The sequence below is a fragment of the Xiphophorus couchianus genome, chromosome 21 (assembly GCF_001444195.1).
Source record: "Xiphophorus couchianus chromosome 21, X_couchianus-1.0, whole genome shotgun sequence".
NCBI classification, from domain to species: Eukaryota; Metazoa; Chordata; class Actinopteri; order Cyprinodontiformes; family Poeciliidae; genus Xiphophorus; species Xiphophorus couchianus.
This window is the reverse complement of record NC_040248.1, coordinates 9,233,186-9,254,162: the sequence shown is the minus strand read 5'-3', so window position 1 is coordinate 9,254,162 and position 20,977 is coordinate 9,233,186. Positions and strand designations below refer to the sequence as shown.

General features: G+C 38.3%; 1 protein-coding gene and 1 long non-coding RNA gene across 2 annotated transcripts in view; one reads left to right on the top strand and one right to left on the bottom strand.

Moving 5' to 3' along the window:
- Window positions 1–8,001: 8,001 nt before the first annotated feature.
- en2a (engrailed homeobox 2a) lies at window positions 8,002–14,587 on the top strand. The gene is made up of 2 exons (XM_028005047.1): window positions 8,002–10,341; window positions 12,649–14,587. The coding sequence occupies exons 1-2, from the start codon at window positions 9,855–9,857 to the stop codon at window positions 12,966–12,968; spliced, it is 807 nt and encodes a 268-aa protein (XP_027860848.1). The 5' UTR covers window positions 8,002–9,854; the 3' UTR covers window positions 12,969–14,587.
- A 1,001-nt stretch (window positions 14,588–15,588) lies between these two features.
- LOC114136777 (uncharacterized) overlaps window positions 15,589–20,977 on the bottom strand; it is a 30,677-nt gene continuing 25,288 nt past the window's right edge. Inside the window, exon 5 of the long non-coding RNA XR_003593873.1 lies at window positions 15,589–16,138. This is a non-coding gene — a long non-coding RNA (uncharacterized LOC114136777). The remainder of the gene's footprint in view (window positions 16,139–20,977) is intronic.

The window sequence follows — 20,977 nt, the reverse complement described above, 5'->3', positions numbered from 1 at the left end:
GTTGAACCTTGGACACAGCTGGGTGTTTTGGCAGGACAATGATAATTCCAAATACAATTATATTAATAATGAATACACAGCATATATATTTTTCATTTTGACTAAGTAGCTTTGATTAAGCCAATTATTCCAATGTTATTAATTAAATCTCTAAATATTACTTAGCAGCTTTCCCACATGAAACTTCCAGTGTTTCATGACTAAAAAATATATAAAACTGTTTAAAATAAAGAAAGTCAAAGTGACACAAGTAATTTAAAGCAAATACACAGGGATATTTAAAAGGTTCTTAATGAAAACTAAGGCTCCAGAACATGTGTACTAAACTCCATAGGCATACTTTCATATTTATATAAAACATGATTTATATAAATATATATAAAACATGTGAAAAACAACTCACAACTCTTACAACTCACACATTATTAAGAGTGCATTCTAAGTCACTACTAGTAAGTTTTAAAAAGTAAGTTAATTTAATGAATGCTTTAAATCAGCTTTGGTCATATTTGGGAACTTTTCTTGAAAACCTTCCACTTTACATTTTTTCTTTTAACCCACCCTGCTTTTGAGAACTTCTCAAAATCCTTCTAAAAATGTTTTTGCAATAAAGCCCAAACTACATATTATAAGGAAGTTTTGCCTCCAAATTGAAGAAATTGTCTTTCCTGTTACCACCAGATGACAGTGTTTATCCTCTCAGCCAGTGTGGACAAGACATCTGTGGACCCCTAGTGGAGGGACAGGGAACTGAAATGTCTTAAAAAGCTTTGTCAAACCAGCAGTTCTTTAACATTTTTTTTGATAATGCAAGTGTTCTTAGTCTTCATAAATCATAAAATGAGTGCTCTTCTGTAATCTGAGAAAATAAGCTCTAAAGTGTTAAAATTGCATGTCTGAGTGAAGAAAGCATATTGATAACTCGAAAGATCTATATATAATTTCTTTAAAGTCTGACGAACATACATTTTTGCATTTGAAAAAGATGCATTATTAAGTGGCAGCAAGAATATTATTGTTGGAATATTTATCTGGTGTTGCAGCAAGCAAGCTGAGTTACATGCATGATGGAAAAGGTCAATGAAATAGATTGAGAGTGGAGAAAATCCTTGCACACTCTTATTTCTCCACCAAAAGGTCTTCGGCAGCATTAATGTGCTGCTCCCCCTGATAGATAATGAAAGATTGCGTGTATGTATAAGTGATGGAGGGAGAGAGGGGAGGAAAGGGAGGAAGGGGGCCGTTTAGGTCTACTGAGTCTTCATTACACCAGAGCAGAGTCCACTCCTGTCCTTTGCCCTCGCTCATTGCCTGTGCCGGCCAGGAATAATGAATTACAGTTGATGCCATGGGAGAGAGGGAGGAGGGTGAATGACTGGAGTCCATTTTAGATCAAATTGCGTCTCAGATCCCATTCAAATGGCAGTCTCAGGCTGCTCTTTGGTTTCTCTGTGTACCCCTGTCTGCAGGGTAAATGACCCGTTCACACCTCTTTTCCATTAAAGCATTTTAGAAGCCATTATTCCCACTTTTCTTGCTTTGCTCCATGGTAAATTACCCAAAAGTAAATAAAAAACCTGATCCAGCATCAACTTTAACAGGATAAACAGCCAACATCGTTATCATCATGGTGGAGTGGAGGATTTATCAGTTCAGTCAGTGAGCTCAGCCACATCCATGTTGCTTTCCTCCTCTTCCTTCTGCAGGACAATAATAAAAATGACAGCGTAAACCTTTGGTGATGCCACATTATGCATGTCATCCAAGCAAATTCTTGCCAGTGTAAAGTAAACACACCTAGAGCATCTCACAGCACAGATCGGACTCTGTGATGTCAGCCAGTCCAATGACATTGAAAATTAATAGAATAAATCAAGGTCCATTCCACTATCTGTCTTGAAGTCAACCAATTTTAGGAACTCAACAACAGAAAGGCTAAAAGTAGAACACAGGTCGACAAGCTCAAAATTTACTTCAGAGGAAATAAGAAAGCAAACAAAAGAGAGACAAGTTGTTTTTTATTGGAATTTAACGTGCTAGACCAACACAAAATAGAGGACAATTGCAAAAAGAAATTAAAATGATGCATGATTTTTTATGTTTTTTTATTTTATTTTTTGGGGGTTTTCAAATAACTTGAAAAGTGTGACATACATACATTTATGTTAAGTTCCCAACACCTTGAAAAACTGCCCTTTCTGTAACTACAACTGCTGTTATTTTTAGGATATCTTTTAGACACTGGAATTGTTGCCCAAATAGCTCAAGCTCAGTCAAACTAGACAGAGAAGCAATTGATAACAACAATATCTGGGTCTTACACATTTGAAATCAAATTTTTGTCAGGACTTTGACTGGACCATTCCAGTCAAACTCTTGAACATGCTTTGATCTAGCTACATGTTTACTCTGCAGTCTTTTGCAGCCTCTGGCAGGATTTCTTCCAGTATTTTGGACTGGCTGCAAAAGAAAAGCATCCCCACACCATAATGCTGCCACTACTGTGTTTAGTCATGCTGACAGTGCTCTGGATGTTTTAGACTAGGAATAATGTTTCGTACATTGACAAAAAAAAGTTTTGGATCCGAGTACCTGCCTGTTCTCTAATGAACCTCGGAGGTCATAAGGGACCAGCGGTAGGTACACTGACATGAACTCAATGACAGGCGGACTCCGTTTGATAAAGTGGATTTTTAGGACAAGCTGTTGCTCTGGATTTTATTTGTGGGGAACGAGAATATAGGGGTTGGATATAAATTCACACCACACTGTAGATTTTGTTAGTTTCTATTTAAATATTTTCTGTGTCATTTCCGTTCCTTGCATTAGTATCTTATGTTGGTTATCCCAAAATGAGTCCCAGTAAAATACATATTTAGCATTAGTTATAAGTGAAAACTGCAACTGCACTCATTCTAAATATTTGTAAGGCTTGCACAATAAGTCTATGTGCTGTCATTTTGAATAATCTAAATCAATGGACACTTAATGACCTAGTTAAAGCTTGCAGCTTCACCCACAAAGGTCAGTGTTTGCCATGTACTGATTAGTCTCTGTGTGTGTGGGCAGACATGCTTTGCGCCTCTCAGCTGAGAAACGTTCAGAGTTGGCATGGCTGAAAGTTAGTGCTGCGGTGCTGACGAGCCCGTGCTCCCGATAAGTGACAAATTCACAACATATCCGCGATGTGGGGGGTAAAAACAACTCAGGTGCGGTAGCGTAGGAGGGTGGGGAGAAAGGAACTTGGGCGCACATGGCACTTTCAGGGGAGTCCGGCACTATTTTGGCGAGTTTGACTGCAAAGGGCGCGGTGCCACACAGGGAGAGGGGTCGGGTAACCGCTCCTGGCTGACCTCCTTTATCTATAATTAAAGCTGGGAGCCGAGCGCAAGGACATAGGTTAAATTGTTTTCTCACCTTTAAAAAAAAATCTAGATAAAACAATGCTTTTTAAAGTTTACATAAATGTTTTCCAAATCAGGTACACTTTTAAAACTCACTTACGGGGCCTCGTTTTTGTGTATATGTCTTGAGCCTTTCTTTAGTAGGCTCATGTTTGAACGATTTTAGAAAAGGAATCATCAAGCTGCGCGACAAACGTCGACTGTGTTTTGCATGCGTCATCCATCAGGAGAAAGTCGAAAAGGCTCTCTCAACTTTACGCGAATTTCCTGTTATTGCATTATTCCTTGTGTAGAGGCTGGTTAAACTCTCAGAGCAAGAAATCTGTGTTTACTCTGCAGCAAGTGCTTTCCACCTGTCCATCTCCCACTTGTTCCTCCCTCCCTGGCATGTCAAAAATCCAAAACATCCCAGATTTAGCCCGCACAAGAGAGTGGAAGATCCACAACTTTTCAGGGATGAAAGCAAACTACAGCGCACAGGTGCTGCTGTGCGCTGTATGATTTTTGACATTGCACGCTCTTTTCTTCAAACTCTTTTTTTTTCTTCTTTTAAATAATTGTCGGCAAGTTAACTCTTTTTGTTCCTCTCCAGCTAACTCTGGAACAATCGCATGGCAGCTTGTTTGTTCTGGAAGAATGGGAATGTAAAGCCTGGAAACTTACAGAAATAGCCACTGCGGACAGAGCATTCCTTGGTGTCAAGAGTAAAACCTCCGCACTGTGAGAACTGCAGACCTGTAGTTCAACGGGACAAGCCAGGGGTCTGGCACTAGTTAAGCATCGCAGACAAATAGCTGCTCTTTGAATATGAATATGCATTATACTAATGGAGGAAATAAAAAAAGTGCGTCCATGTATATGAAAACAAACTAGAATGTCATTATTAACTTACTTTAACATCAAAACATTCATGAAATACTTCTTTGTTGTTTAGAAGGATGCATGTGGGTTAAAAGACGGGAGAGTTTAGTGTACATTTGATTTTTTTTTTTTTTTAATACGACAAATCATTATTTTTGGGGACTAAATGCGGGACAATTTATTTATTTTATTTACTTATGCAATCATTCACTGCAAGCAATCTTTATTTATGTACAGACTTTATTTACTTACATATTTGTACTTTATATTTAGGTGTATATTATTCATGAAATCCAATTTGATTCCTATTGGTTCAGTATCATTTGGTTCGTGCAAATTTTAGTTATTGCTCTCTCTCTCTCTCTCTCTCTCTCTCTCTCTCTCTCTCTCTCTCTCTCTCTCTCTCTCTATATATATATATATATATAGTTTTATGTACAAAGTTTTATGTACAAACTAGCGCTAGTTTATATAAAATTGTGACTTTAGTTTGTGACACGCTTTCTTTCCAAAACGATGAAGGAGAGGAATGGAACCCTTCAATAACTTGATCACTCACAAAATAAACACCTGTACTTAAAAAAAGCAATTATTGACCATCAGACGGGCATTGCTGCCCACGTTCGTGCAGCTTTCAGGGCTTCGCTGATGGAACTCAGCTGCATTCAATTAGCCTTCATCTAATTTAGCTGAGGCCCTAATTGCGCTCAGGGTGGTAGTTGTTTGCGCTAAGCCCCGTTTGAGGCTTCTGTTGAGAGAAGAAGAAGAAGTAAAAGAAGAAGAAGAAAAAAGAACAATCCCAATTCAAATGAGACTTATCTACGCCACAACGATCAAACGGATTAAGACTTATTAAAACCTATAAAGGGCTAAAAGCAGGTTCCACAGATACAAAGTCCACAGCTTGGCGACTCTAGAGGATTTCTCTGTAATCACAGTGAAATTACGAAGAAAAAAATACAAACAAATTATATAGACATCATGTAGCTGCAGTGCAATGTGCGAGGAATAAATAAGAGGGGAAATGATTCGTGTAAAGGCAAATATTTAGTCAAAAAAAGGGTCATCGTAATTTAGACAATTTGGAGAACCCATGCAATAAGATTCAATCATTAATTGCTTAATAGAACTCTAAACATCTGGATTGCTTTACAATGTTTAACTTCCCTTTCAGATTTTCCTTGTTTTGTCTTATTTTCACATTTTAACAGGTGCAAATCTCATCTTAAAAATCTATCATAGTCAGTTACCGACTGACTTTTTTTGTTTCTGTTTCCACTCTTTGCAATTAGGGCTCGCTTCTAATATTTTCTATGTCGGCTGCCATGCTGTTGGGCGACCCAGGATAAGAAAAGAAAGGGAAAAAAACAGGGGATAGCCGACTCCCAGATCTTAAAAAAAGTGAAAAAGGGAGGGAAAAAATCATACAGGATCATCAAATAGAAGAGACGTGCTTTCAGGTTTTTGAAAGGACACAGGAAGCTGGAGGATTTGGTGCGACCCCTGCGATGGTGACATAGCCGATATCTTAGGGGACCCCCATTCATCTGGAGGCAAGGATGATGACCGGGAAGAAGGAGGAATGGGTGGATGGGGGGACGGGGACGGTGGGGCCGCATCTGCAGAAGGTCCCACCGCCCTCTGATCAGTGAGCTGGCACACATCACGGCGTCCATTCACAAATCCTCCTCCTGCGCGTCACCTTTTGTAGTACTCCATAGTACTGACGTATACGACAATCCTACCAGGAGAGATACGGGGGAGGCGGGGGGAGGACGGGGTGGGGGTGTGTGTGGAATGAAATAGGTTATAGGAACTCAAGGACAGGGCACATGCGCACAACGCGCGCGATTGATTTATAGGCGTAGGGAGGGGTGATATGTCTGCGTGCGCGCGCGTGCACGAATCAGGAAGAGGGAGGGGGAGTGGAGCTATATGTGGATGTTGTCATATACATTGACTGCATGCAGGGATACATAAGTCTTCATAAAATTAGAAAAATACTCTATGAAAAACAGGTAATTTACGTGCACATTATATATGTGCACGCATATATATATATGCGTGCACATATATATGCACGCACGAATCCCAGCGTATGGTTCTTATTTTTGTACAAGAAAATACAGGAACTGGGCAAATAGAGGTTGTATTTGTTAACCTGGACTTCTGGAATGGAAGCAAGCAACGCATTTCAGTGTATGATTAGTATATGGTATGTTTACTGCAAAAAATAGAAATAAACAACATTTTAAATATTTGCTCCATGCGCAGCGATCAAGAAATTTAAGCGGCTGCATGGCCTGCAAGGACGTGATGTTTGGGTTCAACATGTGAAATCGTTGCAGACATCGAGGCCTATGACTGGTTTCCATAAACGAGGTTGTCTCTGCACAACAGTAACAGCTGCATGGCTCTTTGTTAAACGCGTTAACAGTCAAAACAACAAGAAAACCAGTTTTAAACAAAAACCTTTGCCCAAACAGCATATGTTTTAACTATTTATTGCACATTTAGGTGGAATGCAAACGATAGAAGCCTTATTGCACTTTTGGAGTACAAAAAGGCAACCGGTCTGATGAAAACAGAGTTGGCGTACATTTATTTATTTATTTGCAGGATGGTTTTGCATGAAACAGCAAAAATCCCAATTCAAAGTACCTAACAAACCCAAACAGCTGTAAGAAAACACCTCAGCAAAATAAGAAAATGCTACCACATACTTACCAGTTTATAGCTTAAAAGGCGATAAAGTAAAATAAGGATTTCAGTAGCACTTTTGCGATCCCTTAACCAGACAGAAAAGTGGCTGGTTAAGAGGTTGACTCGAGTTGCAAAAATCTCGCAACTCGAGTAGAAAAAAAAAAAAGCTGATCATTTCATAAACAGGTGAAATATAGATATATATTTTTGCTGCATACCATTAAACGCGGGCAACTTAACAAAAAACATGATATAGCAGTTAATGTTCAGTTTTCCTTTTACAAAGCAGATAGTAGTGTGACCACGATGGGCGCTCGCCTGCCAAAAATGAACATATGATTGCAAAGGATGATTGCATCTAAGTGACGATTTTTACCAGTTTTTCGGGGAAAAAAAATCTTCTAAAATTTCCCGAGCTTTACTATCTATCCTAGACTCGTATTTCTTTTTAGTAAAAAATCATTTTGGGAATGTTTTTCTGTTTTTTTTTCAGGGATAATACGACTTTTAGGGGGGCTTGGTTGAATAATATGTAATATATTGTAATGCACAAAAGGCCTCCCCATTCTAATTCAGAGTCTGCAATGGTGTCATTTCCTCCAGACGCCCCTGGTTTTTTGCTGGGGAGGTTAGAGGCCAAGCCCAGGCGGTAGCGGCCTGTCTGTGGATCCATTGTCTGCTGCTTATTTAGCGCTCAACATTAATCTGCGCTTCCCCTCACAAGTGAGAAACAATCGCAGCGTGAGAGTGGCCTGTCTAATTACACCTTTCACTCTCAACTTGCCACTGTTTGGACTGGACGCATAGAAGCGGTGGGTCTTAGTCAGGTAATCAAAATTCAAATGTTTAGGCTCGGAAATAAGATAGGCATTTTTAACTTCACAATGAAGCTATTGTTCTAATATTATTTAAAAAACTAAATACTGGACACATATAAGTTAGGGATTTGACCAGAATTAGCTAAAAAAAAAAAAATACAATAGCAAAAAACAATACCTGTACTCTTTATAAACAAAGCAGCAATCAAAAAGGCGAAAAAATAAAATGCGATTTTATTTTTCCTGCAAAGCTAGCCAAATGTGACGAAAGTAGTTTCATATGGCAAAATTTCAAGTAGAAACAACTAATATTAGAAAAACATTCAAGCAATAATAAAACAATGCTATACGATCACATCCGTCAAAGTAAGGTCAAAACATGTCAGACGCAAGATAGCATTTTAGAAAATATACACGTTCCCCAAATTTGCAAACAAAAATAAAAGAGGAAAAGATGAGGAAAAGACAACGCACGTTTTTTTGATACTAAAGAATTAACTCAGTCACTCTCACCGCCGCTCTTTCTGCAGATTCCTCCTTATTGATGGCTCCAAAACGCCAGAGGAGCACCGTTCGTCCTCACTGATTGGGGGAGAAAAGCAGAGAAAACTCGGCTTTGGAGGTGGTCAGCAAAGTTACTCAAAGTTTTGTCTTTGGCGCGACTCCGGATCCCGAGCGGCGCGCACAAAACAGTTTGTTTGCATCACTGATTTCTTTTAAAGGGATATGGACCCTGTTCTGGGGCGACCGCAGGCGTCACGGCAGGAGAAAGCAATCACATTTAAAATACTAAAAGCACATCAGTGTTGGCTCTTCTGGCCATCGAGCTTTAATTATCACGCTTTTTAGTTGCATATTAGGAGATGAAGTGACGCTATTTTGCAGGAACAAACACATATAAAGAAAAGTCGTTAAGTTCAATGATCTAGTAAATGTTAATATAGTGATATAACAGCTTAGAAATCCAATATTGTTTTACTTCATCTCCTAATGTTGATTTTTACGCATAATCCACACCAGCAGGCTATATGTAAAGCGTTTTTATTTACACTATAAACCGCTTAAATTGATCACAACCGTTACAAGTGGGCCTAAATTCATCAAACAGCACCTCACTTCTACGTGATACACCAGGATATGTTGCATTCCCTCCTAAATAGGTCAGGTGCAGAATTAGTTTTGATCTAGGCAGATTTTCAACTGTTAATCGGCTAATGAGTATTTCTACTTTTCATCTCCAAAAGTCACCATAATTAAACTTCACATTATTCATATATGTTCTGGAGCATATTAAACAAATGAAAATCTCATTTCCTTGTGTATTATTGAGATTGTTAAACCCAGTGGATCCTCATGGCTGAACATGTCAACCCTACCGTTGTTTTTGTTTTTCTACTCAATGCACATTTTCTCAAAGTCCTGAGAAAAATAAAGTACAACATGTCATGAAATACTGGGTGTATCTGTGTGCATGCACCGGATTCAAATTAGGCTTTCCTCCTCGTACATGTTCAGGGCTCTTCCCCTTTTACTAGGGCGAGGATGGGGCGTTTGTAGACTGCTCCGTAGTCTGCGTCATGTGGCCCAGTTTCTGCCGTCCTATTGGTCAGAGGCACGTGTCTGGGAGGAGGGTGGGAGAACGTCACTCGGGGGGCTCGCATTGAAAATAAGAACAAAACTCCAGAGTGAGAGTATTAGAGCATCAGTTTAGGAGCCTCTTTATTTACCCTTAGTTTAGTTTAGGTGTAGGCATTCCCGAGGACGCACAAATCGGATGGTGGTATAAATTTGGATGGTGCGCAAATGGCAAGCGCTTTAGCTCTAAGATATCACTTGTAACCCGATTTTAAGGGAATATATGAGACAAATTATGCTTTTCTCAAAGGACACTACGGCAAGGCTTTGCGTGGTGTCCAAGGCACTCACTGGTATCTGAGTTGTTTTATTGATTTATTCTACCCGTGCAGTTTTTTGGGGTAATTTCCCTCAAAGTTCTTCGCAAAATTTCTTGCTGCGGAGGGAGCGACAAAGGGGTTAAAGAGCATAAAGTGGGGGGAAGTGAATCAGTATGGAAGAAAATGATCACGGCAACAGAGATGCGGTGGAGCGACAGGAGTCCGCGGATGAATCCAATAGAGCCATCCTCCCCCTGCTACAGGCGCCCGGGAACCTGCAGATCCCGCACCGGGTCACCAATTTTTTCATCGACAACATCCTCCGGCCGGACTTCGGACGCAAGAAGGACGTGGACGCTCACCTCGATGAGAGCAGCCCAGCGTCGCGAGAGAGCCGCGGCAGCCCCGCCGCCCCTCAGACTGAGCCGGTGGGCAGCACTGTGCCAGCGGAGGGGACCTCCACTCCACACACAGTCACCGGGCCCAAGAAGCCCGCGAAAGCCGCCGAGGAGTCCCTGAAACCGAGCGGGGAGAGCGGAGACCAGTGCCTAAGCTCAGACTCAGACAGTTCCCAAGCCAGTTCCAACCCATCCATGTCGCAGCCCATGTTGTGGCCAGCCTGGGTCTACTGCACCAGATACTCGGACAGGCCTTCGTCAGGTTGGTGACTGTTTTACTACATCCCCGTATATTTTCTGTAACCTGAAATACCCCGTAACACTGACCCAGGATGGCTTGACCGAGTTTTAGCTGCAGTAGGGAGAGCGATCGCTGTGTAGCGCACAAAGCGAAAAAAAAAAATACTTTTCTAAATACAAAAAAAAATGTATTTGAACCTCAATCTGCATTCAGAAATAGAATTTACGCAAAAACGTGCCATCGGGTTCCAACAAACGTAAATAATTTATCTCATTATTATTAAACCTAAACTAGAATTCTCGAACGAGGAGAGCAGGCCTTTTGAGAAAATGAAAACAAAAGAGGATACATAATTAGTGTCGGCGAGCAGAATCTTTACATTTTATTTTTATTTTTAGCTCTCGACAAAAATATTATTAGTGACACATTTTTAAAACTTTACGCATAGGTTGTTTCCCGTTATAGTAATGAAAATTCGAGACTCTTGGAGTATTTATTTTTTATTTTTTTGCAAGTAAACACAGGCGCGCTGAGCCTCTTCCAGGCGAGGGAAAGCCTTAAAACTACCAATTGATGCACTTGTAGAGTCTGGGCGTGCTTTCTAAAAGTTATATTTGGGGTTATAGCAATGTTATAGCAATGCTCAAGATGCAGCAGTCAACTTTTTGGTATATTTATAAACTAACTAATAAACTCCCTGTAATTTATCGTCTCACTGAGAAGTAGAAACGTCTTTAAATATTTTTTTGACGTGCATATAAAAGTGGAGTACAACTTGTTCTCATGCATTAAGTAATGCTATACTATAGAGTGGCGTGGGGGACTACTACCAGTTGCAGGGCTACAGTTCATTCAACATATAGAGTTGATTATGGGTCTGTTTCGTTTATGTTTTGGCGCACTGTTTCGGATCTGAAGAGCTAGCAGGCCGTCTTTTCAGGTGAAAAGTGACTGAACGTGTTATGGGAGCAGCTCAGATCCAACATTCTGTTCACGTCCGTCTGCCAAGGAGTTTTTCAGAAAGTAAGGGAGGAAGAATGAGAGCGACAAGGTAGTGGCAGCAAAATTATTCTTAATTCTTCACTGAGCAACAAACACACGGATTCTTCTACTTTTTCTGCAGAAGTCTGTTAATATGAGAGCCTAAAGACTAGACGGTGTCGGTAAATGTTCAATGTGTGTGCGTGTGTGAGTGTGTGTCTGATGTGTGTCTGCGTTTGTAGGAGAGGGGGCAACAGGGAGGCATGACTGCATTTGGGCGCTTAAGACAGATTTTGAACCATTGTTTGCTGTCTTTTTCTACAAGTTTTCAGAGCGAAAGATATGGGTTTAAGTTATTCAGATAATTTTACTTTTGATGTGTTTTCATGGTGGGTTTTTTTTATTATTATTTTTTATTTGGTTTGACAGAAACACAAACCGAACTGAGCACGCACCAGATGAGCATGTTTGTTTACATGCATTTTGGGCGATTAGAATAAATATTCGGGGGGGAAAAGTGACCTTTTGTTATAAAGTGTGCTTTGCGCACGGATTTTGGGTGCAATTGATGTTAATTTCCATAATGCAAATTGGGAGAATATTATAAGATTCACGTTTTAGTGAGGTAGTTTGGTCGAAACCATAAAAAAATATGTTCCTGGCGGAGCTGTTTTGGTTTACCAAAACAGTTTTGGCTGGTTTGTGGTTAGTTCGCTGCTTCCACAACTCGTATCCTTATTCGTTTCCACACGTTGCCATTTCGTCTTCGCAAACAAACTGTTTTGTATTTAAGCTATTCTAATCTGTTTATTAATCTTTGTAGAGAAGTACGTTCATCAGTGGTGGTGATAAATCTCCACTGAAACGCTCAAATCTCGAGTAAATTGCTGTTTAATTGTCAGTGATGATCTGAAACCATTGTGTTACGCCTTATTTCCATATTTAAATTCTGACTCTTGTTCTGCGCCCGTTGATTCTTAGTTAATATGCAAGATTTTGAACCCTGATTGTACTAAAATAACTTTTATCGAGCTACTGATGGTAAGACTATAAGATAATATGGAAAATTATCTACACTGCAGCTTATTGGGTACGAAATAGAACTTTCTACTACACATTTTGGGAAATAGTTAAATTTCGTACTGACCATACATACCTCGACTATTTGGAGCTTTTATGGACAAAACTAGAAAAGTACAACATGGCAAATGGGCGAGAAAAAAAATCAGCACTCAATTATTATGACAATTATTTGACCAATTATTCTTCTATATATACTGACAAACAACTGCGTGTGTTTCTGAAACCCCTCCACCTCCCGCTCCCCAATCTCTCCACCCCACTCAGGGCCAAGATCTCGCAAACCAAAGAAGAAAACGACCAGCAAAGAGGACAAGCGACCACGGACGGCCTTCACAGCAGAGCAGCTGCAGAGACTAAAGTCGGAGTTCCAGACCAACCGGTACCTGACGGAGCAGAGGCGGCAGAATCTGGCGCAGGAGCTGGGTCTGAACGAATCCCAGATCAAGATCTGGTTCCAGAACAAAAGGGCCAAGATCAAAAAGGCCAGCGGCACCAAGAACAGTTTGGCCTTGCACCTGATGGCGCAGGGACTCTACAATCACGCCACCGTCACGTCGAAAGACGAGAAATCAGACAGCGATTGATTCCCAGAGAAGTAAACAGCAACCTCCTGACGAAAAAGAACCTATAGTAATCCTATGATAGATTTATATAGAGATTAAAACTCTACTTACAGGAATATTTAATGTTACCACTGCAGATACTTTAACTATCACTCACCATGGATGTATACAATGGCTCCAAGAAACCATAACAAATGAATAGATTCCCTACACGAATTTCTAACCCAACCATAGGCCTCTATAGGTTCCTATGGGAATATTATAGTGATTTTTTCGTTATATGGGAGGTGTAATCAAGCCTACAATGCAATAATATGATCGAATAAAGGGCCAGTGTATAGCCTTTACCAGCATAAATTGTTTTAAAAAAAACAGAGATATTTCTGCAATATCACGTCTATAAAAGATGTATAAAGGTACGTTTTCATTGTTTTTGTCGTCCCCGCCCCCTTCCCGGGGCTACACATGCTTACACTCTCCATTTTTATAAGCCGTATAAGGATTACTACTATCCATGATTGTCATCGTGTTACATTTTAACTAACTGGCACTTGACGTTTTTACTTGTCAGTAAAGTGGGAAATTAATAAAAAGAAAAAGAAAAAAAAAAAAAAGAAAAACTGAAGTCCAAAGAATATTTTTCTGCTGCATCCAGGCTACTGTGAATTTAAATATGCTAACAAGGTTTTTCTAATGCCATGCTCGCTTGGTTTTCTTGGTTGATTTTTGCGTGCAAAGTGGACAGCGAAATTTGTTAGGGCTAATTGGGCACTGCATTATTATTATTTTTTAATTATTTATTTAATTTTGTTCCCTAAGCGTTGTTGTTGTAATGCAGTTTGTTGGAAGTGACCAGTGGCGTTTCTTGCAGGAATGGCACCCTGGGCGAGGTTGTCTTTTGCCCCCCCAATACATGTAAAAAACCCACACCCAAAAACTATTTTACAGAGAATGTTTTTATTATATAATTCAGCAGAATCATTTAGAGATACACATATTGAACCTATAATTGAGTTAAATTTTTGTTGTTGTTTGTTTACAACACAAAGAGTTGGGGATGCACAGATAGACTGGCCATACATCAAAATTGCATCATTTGTTTACTTAATTATTTTTTTTTACTTTGTGTCTGTAAACACATCAACTAGCAGTGTGTACTCTGACGTAGTTGTCTTTGGTTCAAAATCAAGTTAAGGCTAGGGATATATTCTTCATTCATAAATTGCAATAATTTTGTACTTCCAACATTTGCTGTTTGAATTAAAACTACACCTATCAAAGAAGCTGCAAAACATTTTATTTTCTCTTTGATGTGTCTTAGTTTGTTAACATAAAAAAATCTGAATTCATAAAAATGAGAATTAGCACCTCATACCAAGCCGAATATTGGCCAGAAAAAATCAAATTGGTGCATCACTAAAAATAATCATTTTTCTCTAAATAGAGATAATACATAAGAATTACAGAAAATATCAGTAGAGATTTTTTTTTTACCACTAATTATACTATGCTTTTCATAATTTTCTCAGTTTAAGATGTGTTCTTTCTCCCTTCTGTGTCATGGCGCACCCAGACCAGGCCGCCCTGGGGAGATAGCCATATCTCAAAAACCGCCACTGGAAGTGAAAGAGCAAAAAAAATATTTTATTTTCTTTTGTAACTAACACACAAAAGTAGGCCTTGCTTATATGATTATGGTCGTCTCACAGCCTTTAAATAAATGTGCGCGTTCTCTTCATTATATGCCAATGCATCAGTGCAGCTATTATAGTTTAAAATAGCAATATAAATAATTTTTTGTAGCTAAACAAAGGCTATAATGCTGCCTTTTGAGTCACAGAAACAACTCTGTAGCATAAAGACAATGATGACAACCATTTCTGCGCACTCTGTAGACTTTTACATGCAGGATGTTGGATGTTCTTGGTAAATCTTTCTCTATTTACATTTTTATTGCATATCCATATATCATAAAAAGAAGGGAACTCCGTCAGTGACTGTATTACAAATCTCTTATCGTTGTTGAAAGGACTTCATATGTGTATTTATATAGATTATATTGAGAAAAAAATCTATCCAATGACCAGTGTTGCTTTAGAATAGATATCTGAGGTGTTTACACTGCTTGTTTATCTTGCAATAACTTCCTTTTGTTTCCTTTTTGTTTGTTTTTCTTTGTGAATGAAAAAAAAAGTTTATGGGGCCTTTTTTGCATGAAAGCTGCAATTTGTTGTACTTTGGGCAAAAACAACTGTGTTTATTAACTTTGGTCTTTACGGACAAAAAAAGTATGATCGAGTTTCAGACTGTATCCATACCAAATTGTGGACTTTTTTGCCTTTTTTTCAATGTGTTTTTTTTTTCTTTTGTTGTGCATCTGCAAAAAGTGTGTGTGAATAAAAAAAAAAAGAAAGAAAAATCCACCAAACAGAAACACACTTTGCCTTAAAAAGTTCGAGTTGGAACTTTTTTTCCTGAAACAGAACTGTGCCGAATCAGAGAAGCAGTGTTACTTCAAATGCAGACTTACTCAAGTTTTAATGCCTTTATGAGAACTGCTGGTACGACATTATGAATTTACTCATCAGCGTATATCTATCTATATATGAACATGTTTAAATGAAATTACAACACAGAGTTGTAGAATACAATGCTATTTTTTATTTTATGTTGGAAGTATTCTTTGGTATAAATGTACATAATTTGTATCATGTATTAATTGTGTAATTAACTGCCTCCTGAAAAGCCGGAAAAGAGTAAATAAAACCTTGGAGATTATACATGAGTAGGTTTCTGGCTCTTTTTGTAGTCGTCTAGTGAGTATACATACATAAAACCTTTATTATGTTGGTTTACTCAAAAAAATACATTACATGTTCACAAATGTATGTGTAAACATAAGAAATCTCCATGAAATCTAATCAAAATCACATTCATTAGTTTCCAGATTAAAACATTTGCAAAAAAAACAACAAAAAAACATCCAAACATTATGCAAGTGAAAACCTTGAACAATTCCCAGGCATGTTTCCTCAACAATGCCTTATCTGCATTTCCATACTTGCACCGCTAGTCTTTGAACGCCATGTCTAACGGCCAGCGACTAGCGTTGGAGCAGATTGGGGGCTGCTCCCAGCACTGTCTTCGAGACGGTCAGTCTTCTTCGCTGCCTCTGAAAGGAGCCTGAGCTTCTATCGCGAGGCAGAAATGGGGAGCAGAGAGGGGGAGATAGGGAGGGGGTGGGGGAAGGGAGGGTAAAGAGAGCAATGAAGGTCAAAGCCCGTCATGGCTGCAGGTGGCTGTCCCCCCTTCCCTCCCTCCTTCTCCCTACCCCACCTCCGCCTCTCTTAGTAACCCATTCTCCACACACAGCTTTCTCACTCTCTAAACTCATACACTAAGTCTGCCTTACACACACCTACACACCCCCACACACATTTATCACTGTATTTCATTTTATTCTCCCACACATTCCCCAGACTCCATTCATTTCTGTTAGTTCTCTCTCTCTCCCACACACACACACACATACACGCGTGTATACACGCACACATTCAAACTCCACTGTTGTTTTGATCCTTCATTCAACCAATAGGAATCTTCATCTGAATGTTCACAGGAAGAGGAGCTGCGGGAAGTTCAGATAGGGACACCAATGAATGAACAGAAACTAAAGCTGTTTAGCAACATGGGCGCATTCTCCTGGAAATTAAGAGAAAATGCGTCATCTGTGGATGGTTTGGAAAAGGAGATTAAAGATGTCTCAAGTGAGATTCTGTCAAAAGATACAAGCAGTTAATATTTTACCTGCAGCAGATAACTCTACTCATGTCTTCATTTAGTATGATTTCAGATATGTTGATCCTGGAAGTTAATGCTAATAGAGAGTCCAAGAGGAGACCAAGAAGGAAACGGACATCCACCATCTTTAAACATCTTTTATCGCTTTATGAGAAAGATATCTTATGACTCTTTAAATCTTTTCACATTGGCACATCCGCAGAGAAACCGATAATTATTTGCACAGGAAATGAAGATGGGAGGTGGTGCACCACAAACAATCCTCTAACGTGAAAGACATACTGAGAACGCAATATATAATATATAAGGTATTTACAGTCAAAATAGACGTCTCATGTAAAATTCAGGCGGAGTGAAAACAAAAATGTTAAACAAGTTTTAAGTTAACATTACATTTTATTGACCTTTACACTGCAATACTTTCTCATTAATAAATGTTTTACAGTGTTACATAACATATTTCACACAGGAAGACTAAGCATAGGTAAATTACTGACACAGCAAGATTTTAAAGGGGCGGAGCACAAAACCTTTCTGTCATACTGATTTTAGTGTTTTTATTTTTCCATGTCTGTATTTAGTAACACAGTTCTGTTCCTCCGCCACTTGTTGCTACGCACTGCTGGACTCCTGGCTGAAAAAATCCTACTACACTTTCCCTTTCATTACAATAAAGACAAATTAGGCGGTAGGAAAATATTTTCAGTCAGGAGAAACAAGAACAGCCAATAAGCATTAGAGAAAACACACAAAAAAAGTGCAATAATCGCTCTGCTAGGTAATCTTAGACAGTGGAATTAACTAGTTTTCAGTTTAAAATAAACTGTCCCATATTTTTTCTGATTTTTTGTTAATAGTGTGAAACCATAAAATGTTTTTATTTTTCAGTTATAGTACCTAATAATCTGATGCCAGCCCGTGCCTACAGACAGTGGCGGTTTCAGCATTAATTGCTCCTTTGGTGAGCTCCAAAAATTTTGCTCTGTTAAAAATTAGATCTTATGTTGTTTTTTAATAATACATGGTGAATTAGTTTTCAAATCAAGGGTTTATTTTGTTGAATAGTATCTCTTATTGCTGATCTGCTCTTTATAGTCTAGCACAAATTTAACAAGTTGATATTATGCTTGTTTATCAGTCAGACCACCTGCTAAAGTGGCCAGACTGCAATTTGCTGCTTAGCAGACACTAGTTACACGCTAGCTGTGAGAGTTAATGCTTCTTTAATTTCTAAATCACAACTATCTATTGGAATTTCTTTATTGTACATTGAAAACATACAGTAGCCTGCTTCCAGCTAGCTGACCACCAGTGCACAGCACCAAGTGGGGGAGGTGCATTGCTGCCTTACTCTATGCTCTATAAACCTCTTATCAGTTATTTTGATTTATCTGGCATGTCATTCAACTTTAAACGATAATAATAGTATGACAGAATTTTATGGGAGATTTTGAAGCCGTAACTTTTTAAAACTTTGGTGTACATCAATATCTATTGGCCTATTGGTCCAAAGAAAACTACAGAAACTTAAACTTACTGAAGAGAGTGTGGGATGCATCAAGTAAAGTATCAGTGTATATATCTCGGCACACAAAAGGGCCCCATCCTGCTATGACCTCTCCTACCATCCTCCTCCTCCCCTACTGTGTCATTTACCCACAGTTTCTGAATGCTTCCTACGGCCAGAGTGGAATCTGCTCAGAGGTGCCCAGGCTTTGTGGCGGAAACATAATTAAAGTGGTGAAAGATGTAAAAGGTGAAGAATAGGGATGACATCAGACCAATTTCACACTTGGCACTCGAATCGCTAGGTCCAAGCCAGGACTCTTGCCTCGCAACACAGATCAAAGCCCACTGTCAACGCACCAGTGCAGGGGGAAAAAAAGAGGCAAAAGGACACCTAACTATGCTAATCCCCAGGACGAATATATTTTAATCTTGTTAGAATACAAGTTAATGCCGTGGCTCAGTGGCTGAACGTTTTCTTTTTTTTTTTTTTTTTTTGCAAGAATGAGAGGTGGACAGAACTACTTTTACCTTTTCTACACGAGGTGCCTCTGTCTGGTACTGTCGAATAAACAGCCAGAGTCTGAACAAACTTTCTTTAGGGCATACTCACCGTATTATCAAGCTGCGTACTGTACAGGCAGCAGATACTGTAGAGGTCCCAAGCCATTGCAAAGGCAAGCAACAGTTTCATTAAGGACAACGATGGGAGGGGGAAAAAGTGTCAGTGACCCTATTTGAATCCCCACTAGGGCATCTAACATGCAAAGGAAATGAGTATTTTGTGGACCAGTTTGTCCCCTCTCACACTGAGCCCTCCTTTCTAAAAGCACCTTGGTAACCCTTGATCTCTCATGTATGGAAGTCAGGGTACTGGGGCCTGCAGAAGTTGACTGGGCAGACAATAGGAAGTGGATGCATTCTGGTAAAAGTCACACCCAAGCAACTCTCATTTCACACACAGGGTTTGAGTGACCCTTGAAGAAGGATCCAGAACTTTTAAGCTCAAATTCTTTGGGTCACTTAGAAAACACACCTGTGGACTGTTTTTTTTTTTTAATGCTAGCAACACATTTGATCTATAATCGACTTTTATTAGTCTTTCTTTCTGCTCATTAAGAAGTAGAACTAATGTAATTAATTTCAGAGTGTTGTTTTTAATAAACATCAGATCCACATTCTCTTATTTGTAGACCAATTTTGACCAAGTTTGAGCACACTGAAAACTAAGCCTTTTTTATTTATTTATTTATTTTTTTAACTCAGTGACCAGTGGGGTTAGACACCAACCCCTTCGTGATCCTATGTAGATAGGCATGTGTAGACAATGTATATATGTATGTATGTATATATGTATGTATGGACCAAAAAAGTACACATCAAGCCTAAATACTACATTTTCAAAAATACTTCCTGATTTAAGTCTTAAGGGTAAAACAAAGAAAATATTTGCAAATACTGGACCAGTGGGAATCACTATGAATAATAGTATGGCAATTCTAACATAAATCACAGTAAAGGCAAAATCAACTAGTAATTGAAGATTTTTTGTGATGTTTATTATGGTGATGCTGCTTATGATGATGGTGGTGATGATGATGACAATGATGACAAAAGTCATGAAAAAAGTTCAAATTGAAGTGAACATAAAATGCTATAAAGATATTTATAGATAGACAATAAATTAATATGAAATTAGGGATGAGAAATGTAGAGTTTGAACATTATCCAAATATTTTGTAATACTTATTTTAATTACGTAGGTTAAGAGTAAAACTTATAGAAACTTGGAATAAGTGAAACGTAAAGATTTTTGTGATTTTTGTGGCAATTATGAATTATAATTAATAATAACATAATTATTTTACACTGAAAACTAACCCTTGATCTGCAGTAAAAAGTACTGCAAACTATCAAAACTCTAAAGGAGCATAAAGTTTTAGCACAACTTTCTGTTATATTTGTAGCGGTTATATTTTAAGTCACCATAAAAGCAATGCAAACAAGGAAAGAGGATAAATGTTAGTAAATTTATTCAGGCTATTTGCTGTGAGGTTTTAGTCAAGATCCCATAAGTAATTAGGAAATGTAAAACAAACTAGAAATAAGTGAAAATGATTTTAAATATTATTGAAATATTGTGTGAATAAGATAAAAGTCAAGATAATACAAATATAGCTCCATTATGTTATGAAGATATTTTGTATTTTTGGTAAAACTTATAGGAAAAGTTATAAAAACTACAGATTTGCAAAAATGACCGAAAGATTATGTGGCATTTATAGTGATTACCATATAAATCAGAAAAAAGTAAATAATGAATATGTGTTATAGACATTATATGGTATTTATGGCAAAGGCAATACAAGCTGTGAAAAAAGTAACACAAACTAGGAATATACATTAAGTAATTTAATAAAATATTTTGTGGTACTTATGGTGATATCAATGTAAGTTGCAATAAACATAATATAAACTAAGGAGACTGGAAGTGGCTTAAATTTCTATCAAGGCATTTTATGATATTTATGGTGATGACAATAAAAATTACATCAAAAAGTCCATCAGTCTTTTGGCAAAACATCTGCATGTAATTAGACTCCACAAAAAAATAAGAGTTATCTAATATCAAATAGACAACTTCACTACAACAGTTCCATTCAGTGGGGATACTAAGTTGCTAAATGCTATATTATTGCATTTAGTAAAATTTTGAGTCATAG

Bases quoted from the DNA above. Each gene is read 5' to 3' on its own strand.
- en2a (XM_028005047.1), top strand. From the start codon at position 9,855: ATGGAAGAAAATGATCACGGCAACAGAGATGCGGTGGAGCGACAGGAG. The intron at 10,342-12,648 runs GTTGGTGACTGT...CACCCCACTCAG, and splicing joins CTCGGACAGGCCTTCGTCAG to GGCCAAGATCTCGCAAACCA.